The sequence below is a fragment of the Alligator sinensis genome, unplaced genomic scaffold (genome assembly GCF_000455745.1).
Source record: "Alligator sinensis unplaced genomic scaffold, ASM45574v1 scaffold579_1, whole genome shotgun sequence".
In the NCBI taxonomy this organism is placed as follows: domain Eukaryota; kingdom Metazoa; phylum Chordata; order Crocodylia; family Alligatoridae; genus Alligator; species Alligator sinensis.
In genome coordinates this window covers 2,681,338-2,700,651 of record NW_005842023.1, presented here as the reverse complement: position 1 = coordinate 2,700,651, position 19,314 = coordinate 2,681,338, and the positions used below count along the sequence as shown (strand labels likewise).

The 19,314-nt window shown below is 38.2% G+C and overlaps 1 protein-coding gene across 3 annotated transcripts in view; it reads left to right on the top strand.

Moving 5' to 3' along the window:
* Positions 1-19,314, top strand: part of GMDS (GDP-mannose 4,6-dehydratase) — a 607,114-nt gene that overhangs the window by 38,116 nt on the left and 549,684 nt on the right. Inside the window, exon 1 of one of the 3 annotated variants that reach the window (XM_025202405.1) lies at positions 2,184-2,265. The exons of the other annotated variants lie outside the window; for them this stretch is intronic. Coding sequence (XP_025058190.1) covers positions 2,197-2,265 — 69 coding nt within the window. The 5' untranslated portion in view covers positions 2,184-2,196. Of the gene's footprint in view, positions 1-2,183; positions 2,266-19,314 lie in introns of those variants that run through there. 3 annotated transcript variants of the gene reach the window in all.

Genomic DNA, 19,314 nt, shown 5'->3' with positions numbered 1-19,314 from the left:
GGCTGCCGAATTGGCCCAAATCTCTGCCAAATTAAATCAGCGACCAAAGGTTCGCACAGTCCTGTTTAATACTAGCATCCCTATATTAAAACAAAATGTTAACTAATACAGGGTAAAACTGAATAGTGTGGTCGGTAAGTATTTACAAATTCATCTGTTGTATTTTTTTTTTATATAAGTTTTAATGTACCACAGTCAGTTGCTTCAGAAGAGTGTACCTGGTATAGAATAGTAAATTTTTAAACGCTGAAACTTTGTACCTTTTTTAGATAACATTGTTTTGCCATGGTCAAAGTAAGTAGGTTTTAATGAAAAATATTTTCTTTCTCTTTTCAATGAAAGCAAATGTCTCTGAATATAAAGAATCTGTAAAGTTATCTCTGAATAAGATTCAGCAATGATGCATTCTTCTCTGGAAGTGACAATGTTCCCTAAATTAGATGAGAAACCATGAGATCAGTCAAAGCGGGGAAGCATCAACTTCTCTTATCTCCAAGTCTTATGGAAAAGCTTGTGGACTCTAAATGATAACTCTCAAGCAACATGTTCCAATCTGCAAATCATCTTTTAAGCTGAAAAGATAGAGCAGCATAAAGCTTCTGTTCTTTGCTGTGTAAAATTAAACATTTCTTCTGGACTCTTGAGATTTTTGTAACACTTTTGGAACAATCTTCTCATTTACAAGCTCAGGGAAAATAATCAGCATAAACACTTTCAAATTGAGGGTAGTGGTGCTGCCATTCTAATCTTTATTCTGAGGGATTCATGCCAAAACCTTCTTTAGGTATGTATAAAATTGAGCTGAGCAAAAGGGATGGAGAAGTCACAGGTAGAGAAGCACCGGAATAAAAAGAAATACAATTGCAGTCCCCCTAAACTGACCTTAAAGATGCTCAGACAGAAACACTGATTTCAGAGTCCAGTGGCCAGGACATTCATCTGGAATGTAGAGGACTCTAGTTTATATTGTTCTTCCAATGAATATGTAATTGTACAAAGTGAGGCCGCTTCAACAGTAGATATTTGAGGGTCCTGTCCCAGAATAACAAGTAATCTGGGGGATAGAGCATTTGCCCCTGATATGAGAGATGTAGGCTACAGACAGGTGTTCATTTTTACTGATAAGAAATTGTTTGCCTTCCCCATCCCATCATCAGCTTATTGTACCCTCTTCCTGCCCCCTCGGGCTTTTTTTCCATGGTGGGAACCCTCCCAATAATTCCATCACAGGAAACAAGCCCCTGTTCCTTGCACCCCTTTGGTCTGACCCAGCACAATGAAAGGAGGAAGCAACCGTGTTCTACTGCAGTGGCAAGTCTCCCTGAGTCTGGGCAGCCTTGCAGTAGTGGCACAACTGTCTCCCATCCCTGCTTCTTCCCCTTCCTCAACAATTCCTGGAAGAATTGGAGGTATGTAGGCATGGGGGACAAGCCTTCTGTGGTTGCAAGGTTGCTTGAACATGGGGAGCATTGCATTTGCAGGAGAACTGTCCTCTGGCTCCCCACAAACTTCTTGGTGGAGCCAAGGAGTGCATTAGGTGGGGGCTCTTCTCCTGTGGTAGAACCCTTCCTGGGGCTCTGCAAGGGTTTCTGGTACAGGAAGATAACCCTGCCCCACCTGTCCTGCCATTCAGCCGATTGGAGGGATAGGTGGGGAGGGGGCAGGTCATTCTCCCAAGCCTTGAACCTTCTTGGGGCTCCATAAGGGCTCCAGCCCAACATCTGTCTCCTGTTGTCTTCCAGGTTGAACTTAGATGAGTGTACCAGGTGGAACTTTTCTCCTGCCTCAGCACAGTACCTCCCCCCTCCCCTGCCAGTCAGGTGATTGGGTCCCCACAGGGTTCCCTGACATCTCACCCCAGGGTGGGCTGTAAGGGAGTTAGTGCTTCCCATCCTCCCTATGTACCTAGCGAGAGGATAGTGCATGTCATTAGCACCAGCGAGAAGCTTACAGCTGTTCAGATTTGTGTGGGAGGGAACAGATCTATCAGGTTTGAAGAGGTAGAATATTCTAAATAAAGCTGCTGTATACTTTCTGTGCTGGCTTTTTTTCTATCACAAATGTAATGTCTGTACATGTCCTTAGAGTCATGATTCCTAACCTTTTTTTTTCCTTTCTTCTTTCTGTGCCCCACTGCTGGGAGTGAAGTGTGGCGGCGGCAGCAGCCTGAGGGCGGGGGAGCTCCCAGCATGCAGCATGGCTTGTCTTTTCTGTGCAGCGCCGCCGGCATGGTCCCTGAGACCCTCGTTTGGGTTGCAACTCAGGGTTAGGAACCACTGCCTTGGATTATAGCTTCTAGTTTGAATAGGACAATTGGTCTCCCATATACCAGGTGACTATTCATTAGGCCATTGGCTGTTCTGGAATAGGCATGCATCTCTGATCAGAAATTTTTCTTTGAACCTAAGAAAAGTTTTCTGAAGAAAGCTTGATCAATATTAACATTCCCATAACAGTTTTGGTTCTGAGTTGGCAATTTTGGACTAAAATTTAGAAAAAACCTTTCAGGTAAGCAGAAAATTGCTGTCAGATTCCAGTGTAGAGCTGCCCCTGTGGTAAGATCTAAACAGCATTAAGAGGAGACATCTTTCAAGGAAGTGGGGGAGTATAAATACCTTACAAATGCTGTTTCACTATATCATTATTGCTTTAAAAATTAATTTGTCATTTTTACTTGAATAAGGGTGACCAGTTAAGCGAACAAACTGGAAGCTGTAGCCTCTTGGCCAGTTTAAATTAAATGAAACATTGTCTGTGACAAAAAAAATACTACTGAATATTTTGTTTACTTTTTATATGGCTTGTTTTAAATGCAGAAAGATGTGATACAGTCTTAAGTAAGTGAATGAATTTTTTGAAGCAGCAATCAGTTTGAGGCCCAATATGTACAAAAATGCTTTAAATACATACATTTGGAAGGGTTAGTATATTACTTGTAGTAATTTGTGCTGTATATTTGGTGATTGGACATTTTTTCACTTTAAAACCAATTTGCTTGAGCATTATTACAAAGTACTCCTTTTGACTTTAAATGGAAGATTGACACATCATCATTTGTGACAAGAATTGCTTTAACACATTTGCCCACTCTGTTTTCTTGCCATAAAAATCCTATAAAATTGCCCCTTATAATAAAAGCTCCATTAAGATGCCATCCATTTAGGGTATTGTAACATCAAACAGTAAAGGAATAGAGTAATAGTTTAAATATTCTGGAGTGTAGTGAGTTTTCAAGTTTGTTGTTTCCATCTATTGTCTCAAAGCAAGTAGTGTAGGGAGCTGAAAAATCGGTTGCTTGAGACACGGCTTTTTAAAGGGCAAATAAAATTTTGGAAGCGGTGAAGATGTTTTTAAAGGAAATGCCTGTAGAAGCATACCCACGGGGTACAATTAGGAAACATATAGGACATGAGTAGAAAAAGATATAGTAGATATGGCTGGTATGATATTATTTGGGGTGCACTGATAGATTTGGGGGGGGCCAATACCGATCGTTGATTTTTAAGGAGGCCTATCGGCCAATACCAATTTGATTTTTGATGCAGCTATGTCCAGCTGGTAGGTTATTTGTGGTGGCAGGAGAGTAGGGAGGGAGATCAACACCCCCTGTGGTAAGGAAGGGAGTGGGGTAGGGTCTGGGGCAGGGCGGGTGTGGGTTGGAGCCATGGCTTGTCTGGGGGGTGTGGGGAGGGGGAGTGGCTCCCACCAGGTTGGGATGGGGGGGCTCTTTCTGGTGCATGGGGGGGCTGGGCCACACTGCGCTTGGGGAGGGCAGTGATGGCACTGGGAAGCGGTATTGGGGGGAGCTGCAGCCACGCCAAATTTCACTGTAGCCCCCCATATAGCCCCCATTCCAGCACTGCTGCCACTGTGTGGCCCAGCCCTCCCCAACATTTATTGGCCACATCAAGCTGATTCTTTTCCGATACAGTAAATGTTCTTTATAATTGTGCGGATCTGATATCGGAACAATGTGTCAGTGCACCTCTAGGTATTATACTTTGTTTCTGATTTGTGGTTTTTTACATTGTCTTGAACAGGACTGTCCAACTTGCACCTGGCTAGGGACTGCACACAGCACTGACCTGCGGTCCCTGGGTTACACACTGTGTGGGCAGTGTGTCGTCCCCCCCGTCATGCTGGTCACTTGTGGTTCCCTGATGAGCTGTTTTCAGGGTCTGTGGGCTGCATGCTTGCCTCCTGTGGGGCACCAGTTGGACTGCTGTGATCTAAAACTATAGTATTATTTTTTTGTCCTAAAAAGTTGTTGGAGTACTTCTTCATGTATAACAACTAATACATTCAGCAATCTAAAGTTTGGTTTTGTTATTTATACTAAACGCATGCTAAGATATGTTAAATTATAAAACTTTAAACACTGAAAATCTGCCAAAGAGAAACTTTTTTTAACCTCGAATCCCCGTTCCTTTTTGTTACTTCTCTGTTTTTCCCGGGTGAAAATGAAATTAACACTTAATGTAATGGGAAATTTGATTTGAAACTTGATATGTGTTCATTACTTGACTCACACCATAGATTTCTTTTAAAATATAACAGAAAAATAGATACTTAATTTTACACTTATCTCTATAGGGCATGCCTCTGAATGCATAAGGTAATGAAATGGCTAATGCTGAATGAGGCAGTTCTAGATTAATCCTTACATCTTTTGCTAAAAATATCAGGATTATCAATTTGTTGAAGTGTTGATTTATATCCCTGTCATTAGAAATTAGCAGATTTTCAGCTGATATGCATGTCAGTTTGGAAAAAACAAAAAACCCTCAGAATACCTTTACTGACCTTCCTAACATTAGTATTATGAACAGTTAGTGTCATTGGGTACTGAAACAGTGCTGAGAATTGCATTTCACATGTCCATACTTAAAGCTGAAGAAAACCTACTATGTAGAGTCTTGGATGAACCAAGTCTTAATCCAAACTACTGAATTTTAAGGAGTCATTAACTTGAGCCTTAATTGTATTGGAGGCTGTATTTTAAGATAGTTGAATTGCACTTTTTAGTCTGAAATATGATGTTGGATTTCCTATTTTTAATAATTCACTGTTTTCATAAGGTAAAATGCTTTTGTTGTTAAACTTTTTCATCAGCACCTTCTTTTTATGATCTATCAGCAGTCTTAGAAGGTGTGATTGAATTTGATGTGTGATCTCAACAATTGGAGCTCTCAGCCATGGGGAGAGCATCATATGCCCCTGCAGCTGGGAGCTCCGCCAGTGTTTAGAGCAGACTCCCATATTCTGTGGAGGCTGGGAGCATTGACCACACATTGAATTAAAGGTGTGATAAGAATCAGCCACAAAGTTATTAGACGTTTTGTATAATATCTTTGTCTCCTCTTATTCCTGGTTTTATTCTGCCGTTAATTGAAGGAATGCGCAGCCAGGTCGCTACTTAAGATATGATTAATCGGTTAATCATATCTTAAGTGTAATGTGTGTTAGACAGGATTCTTTGGATAAATCTGATATCTTTTATTAGACCAACTAAAATAGTTGGGAAAAATTCTTCTTTGCAAGCTTCCAGGTTCAAACACCCTTCTTCTGGCAGAGGAAATGTCTACAGATGTGTCTACAGATACTTCCTCTGCCGGAAGAAGGGTGCTTGTGCCCGAAAGCATGCAAAGAAGAATTTTTTCCAACTTTTTTAGTTGGCCTAATAAAAGATACCAGATTTACCCAAAGAACCTTGTCTGCCTGTGTCCTTAGACCAAGACAGCTACAACCAACATCTCGGGTACCTAGAAGACATGCTATGCAGTTAGTTACAATTTGTCTGAATGCAGTATGTGACTCTGCACTGCACTGTTAACTTTGTAGTGATGAAAGTTGGGTTTTTCTCAGTTCATAAGTATTCTGTATTAGCACTGTAGCCTTGGAAATCCCTACCTATTGCACCAGTAGGTTAATGTACTGGACTTGTATTATAAGGAAATAAGGGTCTTCAGTGTAATACTTGAGTTCCTGTATTCTTTGAAAAATAATTTTTCATCAAACTGGGTCTAGGAAAATCTCAATTATGGCAGAAGAGTAATCTTTTCAGGTAATTCATACAAGAAAGCTAACAACATGAAGTAAATTAGGCAGAGTAAATATTTATATAACTGAACAGCAAGAAGCCTACAATATAGGATTATGCAGAATTTCAAATGAAATGGGTCGTTAAATTTCTTAATGCTGTTATAATCGAGGGGAAAATAAATAGATGGTTGGTGTTTATGATTCAGCTTCATGAATAAAGCTACTGTATGAGTTTCCAAAATGTCAGATAAAAGAATTTTGGCTTCTATATTATTTAATAGAAATTGAATTTATTCTTTTTTTTTTTTTAATTGGATGTCTAGACATGGGAGATGCATTTGCTTTAACTAATAAACAGCTGATTTTTCTCTAAATATAGATTAGGGATTTTAACGTGGATTGCATATAGATTAGTTGTAGTTACTTTAGAAAAGTTTCTGGGATTTTTTGCATGGCCCAGTCATTCAAATGTGACTGGTCTTGTTTTTTTTTTCTGTATTGCTGTGCTGTCTATTGCTGTGCTGTCAGAGTCAAAAGTGAGTCTTTCTGCTTTGTGTAAATGCAACCTTCTTAATGCATGCATGTGTGGTGATTCTGAAAAGTGTTGTTTGTTTGTTTGTTTGTTTTACTGGAAATCATTACAGCATAACTTCATGAATTGGGCATGCTCAGGACTGAGCACCTGCTGGAAATGTAAAAATTCTGGAATTTTGAAACCGGAACAGCAGCTGGTCTCGGAGCGGTGGTGGGGGGAGGGGAATAGCGGTGGCCAGTCTTTAAACAGTGGCCACATGTGGAGCGGTGGCATGGGGTGGTAGACGGTGGTGGCGGCTGCTGCGTGCAAACTTCCCCCTCTGCTGCTCCGGGACTGGCTGCCGCGGCTCCCTAACAGAGTGTAGTTTTTAAAAAGTGTTGGATCTTTGATAATAATTCCAGATCTTTTATATCTGGCTTTATGGGGTTATACTGTCATAGGTTTTTGTTGTTGTTTTTTTAGGAGTTACACATGTATGTACACAGGTGGTCAAATACAGATCTGGAGTTAGAAATCTGCCATTTAGTTGGGCAGTCTGCCAGCCCCCGCTCTTTTAAGTAGCATACCCCTTGTTCTTGAATTTTCTCCCTACCCTCTTCTGTTCCCCTCCCACAAGCAATGTATATTAACATTCTTATAGCTAGGTGAAGAATATAGGCGTGCTCCAAGCTTTACATTCCAGAGTTCTGATGCTACATTCTTTGTATGCACACAACTTTATATCAATATCTGTTAAGATTGGGAAAGATTTTGCACTCCTTTCTGCGCCTATTTTTATAATATAGTAATTATTTATTTTTAGTACCAATTCCATTTTTAAAGTACACTTGGTTAAGTTACCAGGCTCTTTTACATGGTATAGTAGCTGTTTTTAGAACTGCTAGGTTGCATCAAAAATGCAAACAGTTGTCCTAGATATTTTCTTAAAAATACTTAGGCTTAAATAGACTTAGTAAAATGTGGTAAGGTAGACAATTGACTTGCGATATTGTTGCAATATGTATATTATATTGCATGTTTACAAAACTTTGAAGTTGAAAGTGTTTAGAAACTTTGATATGCAAGCTTTCCATTGTTTTTATTTAACTATAGCTTTTACCTAGAGCCGCTATACATGTTTAGTTGACATTACTGGAGTGCAGTAGAACACCAGTCCAAGATATATTGTTATAATTTTTTGCTTGTTAGTTTTTTATATATTGTATGTATCTTGCATTACATGCATCTTGCCTTTTATTATTCCTTAGCCTTTTGCTGCTTTATTCCTTACTCCCTTCCCAAGGTAACTAGAGTGAAAATCAAGAGCAATATAAAACAGTACAATCATTTGTAATGGAATGGTTGAAGTAAAATGCCTCCTTGGAATCTGAAAAAAAATAGTAATTTATCAGATTACCTTCTACGTAGTTTACTTGAAGCATGTTGGCTTGAGCCTTTAGATTCATCTCAGTTTAAACAAGATCTTTCTTTCTTTCTTTTTAATCACAGCTGTGTTAGGTTATCACACTTGCTAAACTAAGTGAATTCAGAGTAGCATGCAAGACAAGAAGGAGAAATTCTTCAGTCATAAAATATGTGAATGAAAAAGCTCATAGTAATGTAATATTAGTATTTTTAAATTAGTCCTTGCTAGGTTTAGAGAGATTTGGCCTAATTAACCTGCTGTAAATTAACAACACAACAGTAAATGCTTTGAAACCTTGGAACAAAAGCATAGTGCCCAATATAATAATAAATAAGATCCAGGTCCTCAAGGGTATACTGGTTTATATCTTCTTTTGAAATCTACTTTTGTGGCTGTGGCCCTAAGTAATTGTCTCACTTATAGATTCAGTGTGTTATATACAACTTTGCAAACTAGTTGCCTGAAGTTAGGCTACACTGAAAAAGAAAAGATGATTCTATAGAGTCTAGAATGGATTTTGCTGTTGCGGTCAGTTTTAAGTGGACAGTGTTTGGATAAAACAATGTTAGAGGCAACAATCTTAAAACCAAGAGAAAGAGAGGCCCTTTAATGGGCCCATCTTTCTTTTATCAAAAGACCTGTGTATCCAGGAGCTTCTGAACAGCTCTTTGGAGGATGAGTTTTCTTTGAGTGAGACTCAACATTTTATGAGTTTCATCCAAGCTGTGGCTTTCCATTGGGATGATGGTATTTTCCAGCTTTGACACCTTCAGCCTAAGGAAATATGAAGGTTGCCTAGTATTGACTTTCAGGATTGCTTCTTCTCCTGTCCCCTCTTCCCAGCTCTCCAATTGCTTTGTTTTATCAGGTTTTCTTTACATCTCCAGCAATGCAGGGTAGAACTCGCACACAAACTGCAAAGCGAACTGTTCAAGGGCAGAGTTTAACTTCACAGCTATAGGAGGAGTCAGGGCTAGAATTGGAACTCTAGGATTCCTGGCTTTGCTAAGGCTCTGGTTTGTTAAAAGGGGAAGGGGAGGGGGGGAGAATTAAGCTAGTTTATTAATCTTCAGTAGTGCATGTGTTTCAACAAGTTGATTCTTGCTAAAGGAAACACCTAAACCTTAGTTTTATGTAACATGAATAGGGACTTACCAAAATTGAGGGGAAAGTGCGCTATGCAGTGGCTCCTTTAATTTTGCAGTTTCCTGGATGTACCCCCCTCATGTCTGCTGCTGATTGACAGAGGGGCCTGGCTGTTTGCTCCTGATCAGTGGGGAGGCAAAAACTGGTTTAAAATATGGTGCGGTTTTTGCCTTCTAGCTGGTAAGCAGCAAGCAGCAAAGCCCCTTGGCCAATCAGCACTAGGAGGCAAAAACCACGTCATATTTAAAACCACATTTTTTGCCTCTCCACCAATCTGGAGTGAGTGGCGGGGCCCTTCCACCAGTCGAAGGCGTGGGCACATGGGGAAACTGCAAAATTCAAGGAGCTGCAGTGCAGCACATTTCTGCCATGATTTTGGTACGGTCCTAAACATGAATATTCATCATAATGTTGCACAAACATTAGTTCCTGTAAAGCCATTTCAATAATTAGTTATTTGAAAACTGGTGGGATACTGTGAAGGGCATGGTCTACTGAAATTTGTCTTTAGGGTCATTTTCCATCATCTCCCATCTTCTGGGTGTATACATCCGTTCTATCTCTGGAGTCTCCATTTTTTTGGGGGGGTGGTGGGAGAAAAATTACAGCAACATTATAGTTTGATGCCTGGAGCCGTCTCCTAATAATGTCATTAACATTGAGCGTTAGCAGTCCTAATTTACTTGCTGCAAATTAACAACACAATACAGCATACATTGTATAATGTAAAGGCTACATAATGGTGAATAAATGCGCCAAAACACTTATTAAGCAAATTTCTTGCCTTTTAGGCAAGAAAAGTTTAATTTTCTTTCTGCTTCTTCAAAATTTGGACTATCTCAAAGGCTCTTCACATTCCAATTGAGGCATGCTGGTGAGAGGAAGTTTATGGTGTTGCTGTTTGTTTCTGTGCTGGACAAGTTTAGTATATGACTTAGGTTTGGTGTGTGATTTGCTTTTTGGTATCTTTTTGCAGGCAGTCTTTTTAATTTTTATTTTATTTTATTTTTTAACAAAGGAGGAATTTAATTTTCAGTAATGCAACTGATATAGGACAGGCTTTAAAACCTAGACACACGTTTTGTTTTGTTTACTAGGAACAATGCACAGAAATCCATAAAATACTTTAACAAATAAATATATTTACTAATCACAGAAATTCAGAATTACTTTTTCAATGCTTTGCCACTTTATGGGAGGAATTACTGGTAATCTGTTTTGTACAACAGTTTTACAGTCAGTCACCAAAATGGTTTTGTCCTAAGGATACCAGGACTGTGCAAAATGAGACCTAACAATACAATTAATTTTAGGTCACAAACAGTTGCTTTAGAACTCTCTTGCTGACTGATGTCAACAGCCAAGCACTTATTAAAACACAGTATTTTGGGTTGTCTCTTGCTGTGCCGTAACCCTTACTCCATAGTAGTAGACTTAATAAGAGACACGTTGAATTATGACCACAGTATTGCTAATTTATTTACTGTGTGAATTTTGTTGGGTTCTGGCACTTGAATATGTGCAGAATGGGTTAATCAAAGCATGATGCAGTCTCCTATTCAAAGATGTATGCTGACTGTGTTTAGCATTGCAGTATGGGAAACGTGCCACCAGGTGGCTCAAGAATATAGCTCTTAAGACCTTTTAAAAACTGTATGGCTTGCATTACACCACAGCCTTGCATTACAGTTTAGTACTGTACTGTGTTAAAGCACTTGATCTGTGTGATGTGGTGTCATACTATATATTAAGTTTAGAATGCATCGTGTACATTTCATAGTCTGTGGATGTGGGGATAACAATATATTCTCTTAATTTAGTGTGACTTTATTCGGGTTTTCCATTTTTATTATAACTTTTGAAGAATCCGGAGGCACATTTCTAGTTCAGTAGGTCAGGAATAAAGCTTTCAACAGTGTATAAGCAGGTGACTTAGTCAATGAAAATTGTTATCCTAGATGTTTTGGACCAAGGGTTTCTATAGTGGTTGGGGAGAAAGGAAGGAGGACAAGACAGATGCATTTCTAAAAATATGGAGGGCACAGAATGTTTCTAGACAAGTTAAGAGATCCCAGTGCAGCTGGTGAAGTGCAACAGTTGGGGGTCCTGTAATATGCCCTTGAATATGTCTTGAGATCAAAAAACTATCAGTGTAATATTGTCAATTTCCAATAAAAAATGACAATATTACTTTCAGTTTCCAGTTCAAAATGAAATTTTTTCCCACACAAGAATTCTGGTATTGGGACATATCTTAATGTTTATTTGCCTTTAGTATCAACAGGTCTTTAAATTTAAAACAAAAATTAAAAGACTGTGTCACTAGCATTGCTTGAGCTGGAAGAGAATGCTACTTTCCTTTCATGGTTATTCTGGTTCTATCATGTGGTGAAAAGTTTAGTTTTAACACAAATTAAAAAGCACGTAAGATATAAAAGACGTATAGTAATAGGATGCACAGCATAAACCTGTGTTCTAAGGATCTTTATGTTGGGGCTCATTGTTATACAGTTACTTCCAGGAATAACTGTGCTTCATCAACAGATAATCGCACAATGATCAGAAACTGCCTCCCACTATTGATCTTTGTTAGGGCTGAAGCACAGGTCAGGACAAGTTGTCCTAATATGATTGATGTCAGTATCTCTCCCTAAAGCTTGAAACGTTCTGATTTGCAGCTGTTTGCTTAGTCTTTGTGGCTGGTAAAATTAAACATGACTTTCTTTCTGCTTCCTGCAGCAGGGCTTAATGTCCAAATCAATGTAGTAATATTATCACTTTTGCCTTTTGCATTAAGCAAGTTAAAACAGTTATTAAAATTGTGAAGGAAAAGCATCCTTGCACTGTGTTAGACTTGCACTCTGAACTACCAAGAAAAGTACATTTTAGTTCAAGCACTGCTATCATATGAACAGTGAAAATGTAGCAAGTGCTCCCTGATAGGTCTTAATTGCTGTTAAGTACTGAGCATGCATCTAATCAACCTGATGTTGAAAATGATGGCTAAATTGAAGAACAGTCTGTATGAGGGCTTTCAATGCTGCTTACCATTGGTGTTGAACCCTTGTTAACAAAAAAAAAAGAGAATCCTTTAAAACAGAGTTATCCTACTCTAGATAAAGTTTTAAGGGCATTGTAATCAAACACAGTTACATTTTTTGAAATCTGAATAATCATGTTGGAACTATGTGGGGAAAAAAATTGGTTAGAGGGGGTGAAATAGAGTACAGGGATGTTACCCTGGTCTGCTTATGTTATCCCAGTTGTAGGTTTGTTTTGAATTACTTAGAAATTTGTAACTTCGGTGATTGTTTTTAGCAGAGCACACTATAATAACCTAGTCTAGAGGTTAAGTTGGTGCCTGCAGATGACTAGCCTATTGCAAAGTCTGCATTTGAAGAATGGCTGATGTCTTCTGGCCAGTGCTTGATTGTAAAAAATCAGTGACATGAATGGTATCTATAAGCCAAGCAGCAATAATGATTCCCATAGGAACAATATTCAAAAACTTCTCCAGCAGGAAACCATTCCTAGCTTAATCATAGCTGTTTGCCTCCCCTTCAATGGAGACATTAACAATGCTCTTGAATAATGGGCATCTGTTATGGTACTTGGATCCATCTCTCCGGTGATTAGTTGCAAATCTGCAAGCATAGCCAAAACCTCAGAAGGTGAAACTCTGTGAAAACCAACCTGTCTTGCAGATTTTGTACTCATAGTTGTTGTTCTGAGATTCCCCGTTTTCTAGCTAGCTCTCTTTTTTTTTTCCTTCCTGTGCTGTAGCATCTCCTTTCCCTGGCACATTTTATACATAGTGCTGAAGCATCTCTGTTGGAAACAGCATGGCATACAAGAGGAGAGGAAATGCTGTGTCTAGACTAAACCACAACTCTTCTTCCTCCAGCATGAATATTTCTACACTACATAAGCTTGCATTGGAAGGGAATGCTATAACATACAGCAGTAGACACAATAGTATACTTGCTACAAAACCTGGCAAAAGCAAGCTGAGCTCCAAGTGCCTGATCAAATACCATCCCCATCATTATGACATACCTGCTTTAATTGGAGCAGAGTGTGGACTGTAAATGAGGGGGAAAGGATGGGGAAGGGGCTGCATTCTTTTAAGATAAATATGAGAAATTGGCAAGAAAACTCAATTAAAACATATGAAAGGTAAATGGATTTTTGTTTGGCTGTTATACTTGAAAGTTTCCCCCAGGGTAGAAGTCCCTCTTCAGCTCAGTTATTACTTGGCAGTGCCTGTAGTGAAGTAGCCAAAGAAGCCACAAATTGGTGTGCTTTTTCTTCCTATTAGAATACATAAGAGAGCAATTTTATAATATGGCTTTATCTAGTATGAATTGAAATAGTCACCAAAAAAGAAACTTGTTCCTTATCTTTATTCACTTTAAATTCAGCACAATATCAAATGTTGCTGGCAGCATTAATATATCACTCCATTTTCAGTTAATTTACAGGTTTACAATGTTTCTCTGTGCCTGCTGATCATCAGTGGACTACAATGTTTCGCTGTACCTACTGATCATCAGGAAGAACTTCTCGTCTTGTTCTTTTTATACACATGCCCCCTGATGCTAAGCAGAATGTTTTAAATCATTCCCAAATTTTCTAAGAAAAGATGCCAAAACTTGTGAAGAACTTGTACATCATTGACAAAAATGCCTAACTTCTGGAATATTATGCAGCAGATCCTCAGTGTTGATGCATACATTTAAAAAAAATTATTCCTTTTTAGGCGTGTGTGACAATTTGTTTCCACGCTGTTGCAGGTGAAATACTTAAAATTGCAGTCTGATATGCCCTTCTTAATCTGATTTTTTTATTTTTTAGACAAATGTGTCATACAAACAGGTTTAAAATAAAGTTTTAATGCTAGTTATGGAGACAGGTCTTGGATCAGTGAATACATTACTTCTGTCTCCTTTGGTAGCTATTATTTATTAACATTTGTTCTTGGTTCATTATGCTTTAATAGCAGGTAAAGGTATGCTCTTGAATTCTAACTTAAAACAAGATGCCTATTTATTTATGTTCAACAGTGTTCTAGGTTTGTGTATGTGTATGCATGTAAACATAAATATTCTTCTATTCTTCCAAATTTTTTTTTAAAACCTGATAGAAAATCAATATAAGGGCCAAAGCAATATTCTTGTTTATAAATTGTCCTTAGCTTCTATACTAGTTCTGGAACTAGAGAAGAAATTCTTGAAGTCTTCTTGCAAAGTTATTTAAAAAATGGTTCTAACTTTTTCTTAACCACAGAGCCTCATGCTTCTATTCCATGTTATAATAGTGTAATTGCTTTTTGCTTGAAAGGTTTTTTGTTTTGTTTTAAAACCCCAAGAAACAACCAAACGTGTGTATATAGCAGGATAACAAGGCTTCCTTTAGCTTGTCATGAATTCCAGAATCGTTCACTGTCGGTCATGCCATTTCTTTCCCTCCTTTAGTTTGGGAATTCCATGCCAATTTTTACTTGGATCTTTGGATTTTACTTGGATATTATAGGTGTTTGCAAGATCAGGTTCTCTTGTTTAAACAGTATTGGTAGGCTCTTCACTCCTATCTATTTCAAGTTTGAATCTTTTTGTCTAATTACATGCCAATTTTGAGCTCAAAACAGTAGTGGGTTCAGTTGAACTATTTCTGCTGCCTGAGGGGATCTCATCATTTCTGGTGAGTAAATTATGTATTTACAGTTAAATGGGAAATCAGAAGTGATGTTTAAGGACAGATCTATCTGGAAAATACTGGGACCAGCTTTAAAGTACAGTTGCCATATACAGTTTTATTGACAACTTTTAAATGAGAAACAGTGCAAACATCCTCACTTTCTAGTTTCCTCCTGCCCTGACTTTCCTTGTGAAAGGCTTATTCTGATGCTCACTGAAGCTAGTAGATTTTGGATCAGGATCTAAATATTGTTATCCTTGAACTCTAGATATCCTAGATATCTTTGACCTTACACAAAAGAACCCTTGGTATTTGTGTTGCCATATTGTAGAAGAGCACCCAAAAGGTCTCTGAGGCAAAAAGCCTAAAATACTGACTATATTAACTTTAGCTTTTTTTTTTTTTTTTTGCTATAGGGCATATTTAAGGCTAAAAATATTTCATGTGATATCAAAATTTGATTATAAGAAATAAATTTGCCTGGCTGGTCTTTTAGTTTAATTATTTTCCCCCATATTTTGTCTTGTGGTCATCTTCTGCTAATAATTAAATGGTTTTCAGCCATGTGTATGTGTTTTGTCTGTTTCTACTAAAGCTACCCTACCCTAGCTAACATTGAATATTTAGCTTTATAGTTCTGTGACAGGGTTGATTTGTATAGTTTTTAGGAATAGTTAGACAGTTGATTATGAGATGATCCTGCCTTGGGGGTTGGACTATATGACCTGAGGTCCCTTCCAACTCAACCTTTCTGTGGTTCTGTGACATAATCTGATAACATTTTGAAAATGGTTGTTCAGAATAGTGTTGTACAGACATATGGGCAGTACTCAAAGCCTTTAGTGATCCTTTACTGTGCCACAACATAGTATTAAGGACTGTAATTTTAAATCCTTTTTTTTTTTTTATAATTAGTAAGATCTCTATGAATTAAGCCTTGGGGTGTTTTTGACCAAGAAAAAACAAAACAAAACAGTGGCCCTTTGCTTGCTTCAGTGAAAATTTTATTTTGAGCAACCAGAAGGGGCAGTAGAGGGGCAGATGTGGTTCCCATTGGCTTTTGCAAGTACTTCTAGTAACAGCAGGAAAGCTCAAACCCTTCGGTGCATTGGACATGCTAAATTTTTCTGAGCCTGCCAAAGTAGGTAAGGGCCTGAGAATGACCATTTGTTTTACAGATGTCATGAAATTTGTCTTTATATGGTAGTTACTGTCAACCTAGACTAGACTTTGCAGCTGAAGGTTAGTATAGTTCATATTCCATTGCACGCTATTCTGAGCTATCAGGTTCCATATAAATGTTTTGTATATTATTATTTCCTTGCCTCTCTATGAGAAACTATACAACTTGATACTGTTGTGACTACTAACTGTTGAAATCGGGCTGTTTTTGTTTCAGAGCCTAATTTTTGGGATTTCTAGATCTGAAAGCTGTTATTAATATTAAACTTGATCATATCTGCTGAAGAATTACAAACATTGCTTGCTTCATCTTGACTATTGCATAGTTTTTACACCACAAAAATGCTGTTCCAGAGGGTAATGATGTAAATTATTAGAGAATAATAGTGCAGTTAAGATAGTAGTGTCTCCCAAAGATTATATTTAACTTGAACATTTTTTTTTATTTTGCTTGATTTAGCTGGGGATTAGCTCTTTAGCATTTCTAACTAGGTGCGAATCTAACTGGTTGTGGATATCTTGGGTATTTATCAAGTCGGGGAATGCTTGGCCTTTACCCCTACTTGCCCTTTTGTAGTTATGTAACCTATGAACACTATAAACTAAAATTTTGTGATTTCTTTTAGCCTACTTGTTATCATAAGATGCCTTTTTCTTCATTCTTGGGCATGTAACATTTTTTAGACGCCTTAATTTTCCCTCTCTAATACTGTGCTTAGTTCCAGGATTTGTATTTTGTTGTCTTGAAGGCACTTTTGTGCTGGGCAGGATTTTTATACTTGCAATGCACATCTTTAAAGCAGCCTGTGAGTTCTGTGAAAGCTGAAGCGAGATAAAGCAGTGGCTCAGTAGGTTAAAAATTACGCCAATATCAGTTTCCTCTTCTGAGATGCAAACAATGGCTACTGTTTTCTTTTCTCGCTCTTTCTACTGGTTCCAGTGGGACCATGTACTTCATAATATGCGTGGAACATTTGCTGTGATGTCACACTTACTTAGAATTAGCAACCTGGAAGTAATTTGCAGGCTTATGTTCAAAGAGACTGCAATAATAAACTTATTAGAACAAAAATTCTCTCCATCCTCTTGTCTCCATTCCATGACAACCTGGTTTGCTTCAGTTTGAAGGAAGTAATTTCTTAAAGCTTAATAGAGCCAGGGACTCTGACTAAAGTTTGCTGAGTTAAAGATTTGAAAATGACTACAAAACAAAAATTTAAATTTGTGGTATGAAGCCAGTCTCAGAAGGTGGCAGATATGACTACTTGTGGAGTTCTGGCACGTGGAAGCCTGAGCTTTTAACATCTTGCTACTAGTGAATTGTGAATAAAGAAATTGGGCTCCTTCTAATCAGATGCCACAGTATTCAAGACAAAGATGATGATTTCTTAAGGTGCCTACAGGCAAAATGAAGAAGAATAGGTAGTTTTCTATGCTGCATCTTTCTCACCAGCTGTGTAGTGTGACTCGGTAAGTATGAATAGCAGTGCAAGCAGTTTACAGGCAAGACAGGGACCCTCTCTACAGCCTAGGAAACTGAAGAGAGAATTCCAGAAAAATAGATTAATTGCAAAACTTTTGGAAACTTCTAAGTGAAAAGACCTAATGCAGTGGAGAACAAATACATTTCAGTGGACCGGCCTAAAAATCTCTGTAGTGGATGAAAATGCCCATTAGAATGGGTGCCTTAAGAAATAAGTGCATGTGACCCTTAATCTTAACAAAGGAAAGATCATACAGGGCCAACCATGCAGCCATCAAAGACCAGCCAGACTCGCTTAGATTGTCTCTGTTGTCTCTGAATTATAGAACTTGCATTTTACTTTTCTCTTATTCCAGCAGAACACAGGAGAACAAAATTTTCTTGATAAATGTCAAGCCAAAGTAGTTAAAACCACACTCTCGCTTTCGGTCCTTTTACTAAGGCTTTTTATTATGCTCTTAAGAAGGCTTCAGAATTGATGGAGGAAATTGAGGTATATCTTTAACAACTTTATTTTTTTTTCCCTGTTGCTCCTGAACAATTGGACACACACAATTAAAACTCACAAATTACTTTGAATACTCCTTCTAGTCAATTTAGGAGAAGATATTTCAGGAGAGTTATTAACTTTGTAAAAGTGCGTGTGTGTATGTAATATAAGATACTTTATTTTTATATTCCATTTTTTATAAATATGAGGAAACTACTTAAAGTTTTATGTATAAATTTAATTTTATACAAAAAAATGAAAAAACATTTGCACAGCTTCATTAATTTATGCTGCAGAATATTATCCTAGGATATGGAGTTGCTGTGAATGAGTGTTCATGTGTGCATCAGTGGTTGGGCTGTACCTTGCTATGAGTGCATGATCCTGTAGCAATTAAATTCAACTGTTGAAGTGCTTACAAGAGCTGCAAACAGTGTTTGAAAACTAGAAAAACTTTTTACTGTCATTTTTTTTCTTTGTCCCTTAAAAGCCTGCCAACTCCTGGTTTAGGAACAGTGGGCTGAAATAACTCAGCCCCATCTTAGGTGGACCAGCTTCTTCAATTTGGCCAACACCACAGAATCCTGCTGCTTTAAAATCACCACCGATATCTATGGTTTGTGTGCTGAAATGGGTTGGCAGCCTGGATGCAACCCCACCTTAATCTATTAGTTTAAGAAAGGACGTGATATTGTTGAGATGAAAGTGAAGCTATGTCATTTAATATATAAATTAAACTGAAGACTACTCATGCTCAAAATCAAGTTATCTTGCTAGTAGGAACTTAATCAGAGAGAGAATTACTGTATTTACTCAAATATAAGATGAGGTTTTACCTTAATTGGCATGGGGAGAAAAAGCCCCTTGTCTTATAATTACATACAACGAAATCTCACTAACTATATAATTTGTCATTAAACTGCTGCCAAAACAGCATGTACTTGTCATGACCCAAAAGGCATGACTGTGTGTGTGTGCTTCGGCATCAGAATTATCAAAGTTAAGTTGCAGAGCATTGCACGGGAGTTTCCTGTAGCAAGAGGAGACTCCGGTGCAGGGACCAGTTTCCCGCCTTTTCTGCAGCTTCTTTTGCAGAGTGCATTGCTCGAGTTGCAAGAGGAATGCACGGTGCAAAAGAGTTCCCGCCACCAGTATGCAAATTCATTCCCCGTGATTGGCTAGTGCTAAATTATTCACACTTGGCGGCTAGCGATTGGCCTGTTAGCCATATAAGAGGCTTGAGCAGTTTCCGCCCAAGCAGAAGAGGACTCCACATCCATCTCGTGGGGACTCTGGATACACGGCAGGGTAATAGAGACCCTGTGTGAGATTCA